This window comes from Lottia gigantea (genome assembly GCF_000327385.1).
Source record: "Lottia gigantea unplaced genomic scaffold LOTGIsca_2012, whole genome shotgun sequence".
Taxonomy (NCBI): domain Eukaryota; kingdom Metazoa; phylum Mollusca; class Gastropoda; family Lottiidae; genus Lottia; species Lottia gigantea.
Window position 1 is genome coordinate 10,967 of NW_008708411.1, and position 911 is coordinate 11,877.

The 911-nt window shown below is 45.6% G+C and overlaps 1 protein-coding gene across 1 annotated transcript; it reads left to right on the top strand.

Annotated features, from left to right (window-relative positions):
- Window positions 1-393: 393 nt before the first annotated feature.
- Window positions 394-804, top strand: LOTGIDRAFT_147117 (hypothetical protein; the record flags this gene model as incomplete). The annotated part of the gene is made up of 1 exon (XM_009053877.1): window positions 394-804. The coding sequence occupies one exon, from the start codon at window positions 394-396 to the stop codon at window positions 802-804; it is 411 nt and encodes a 136-aa protein (XP_009052125.1).
- Window positions 805-911: the final 107 nt, after the last annotated feature.

Below are 911 nucleotides of genomic sequence, written 5' to 3' on the forward strand. Positions count from 1 at the left end.
GGGATCGAACGCTTTTTCGGCGATATGAAGGTAAATGAGTGATAGAAAACGGTCGAAAAAGAAGCATCCAACACTTTTTCGTTCAAAACGACGAAAAAGTAGAGTCGAAAGCTTTTTAGTTCAAAACGACATGAAAAAAGGAGTCGAAAGCTTTTTGGTACAAACTGACTAGAAAAAGAGGATCGAAAGTTAGCCAATGGCGTGACGTCGTTTTGGGCCAATCAGAGAGCCGCATTGAGTTAAAAGCAACCAATGGGCTTTGACGGCGCGTGAAGCAAACTAAAGAAAGAGAGAGAGGGGAAATTTATGTGTGTGTTTGTTTGAGTGGTATTGGGTTCATTCTACTATTTGACTGTCGAGCTGAGCAGACGTATTAGAAGCTAAAAGAAGAAAATGGCCCGTACGAAGCAGACTGCCCGTAAATCCACTGGAGGCAAGGCCCCAAGAAAACAGCTGGCCACCAAGGCTGCCCGAAAGAGCGCCCCAGCTACCGGCGGTGTAAAGAAACCTCACAGATACCGACCCGGAACCGTGGCTCTGAGAGAAATCCGTCGTTACCAGAAGAGCACCGAATTGTTGATCCGAAAACTTCCCTTCCAACGATTGGTGAGAGAAATCGCTCAAGACTTCAAGACTGATCTTCGATTCCAGAGCTCAGCTGTCATGGCTCTCCAAGAAGCCAGTGAGGCTTATTTGGTCGGTCTTTTCGAAGATACCAACTTGTGTGCCATCCACGCCAAGAGAGTGACCATTATGCCCAAGGACATTCAATTGGCCCGAAGAATCCGAGGCGAACGTGCTTAAAAAGNTGCAGTTCTTGCAATCAACAAAAAAACGGCCCTTTTCAGGGCCATCCAAAATCTCAAAAAAGAGTGAAAAAAGTCTTTATCTGAAACAAAGTACGAAGTACA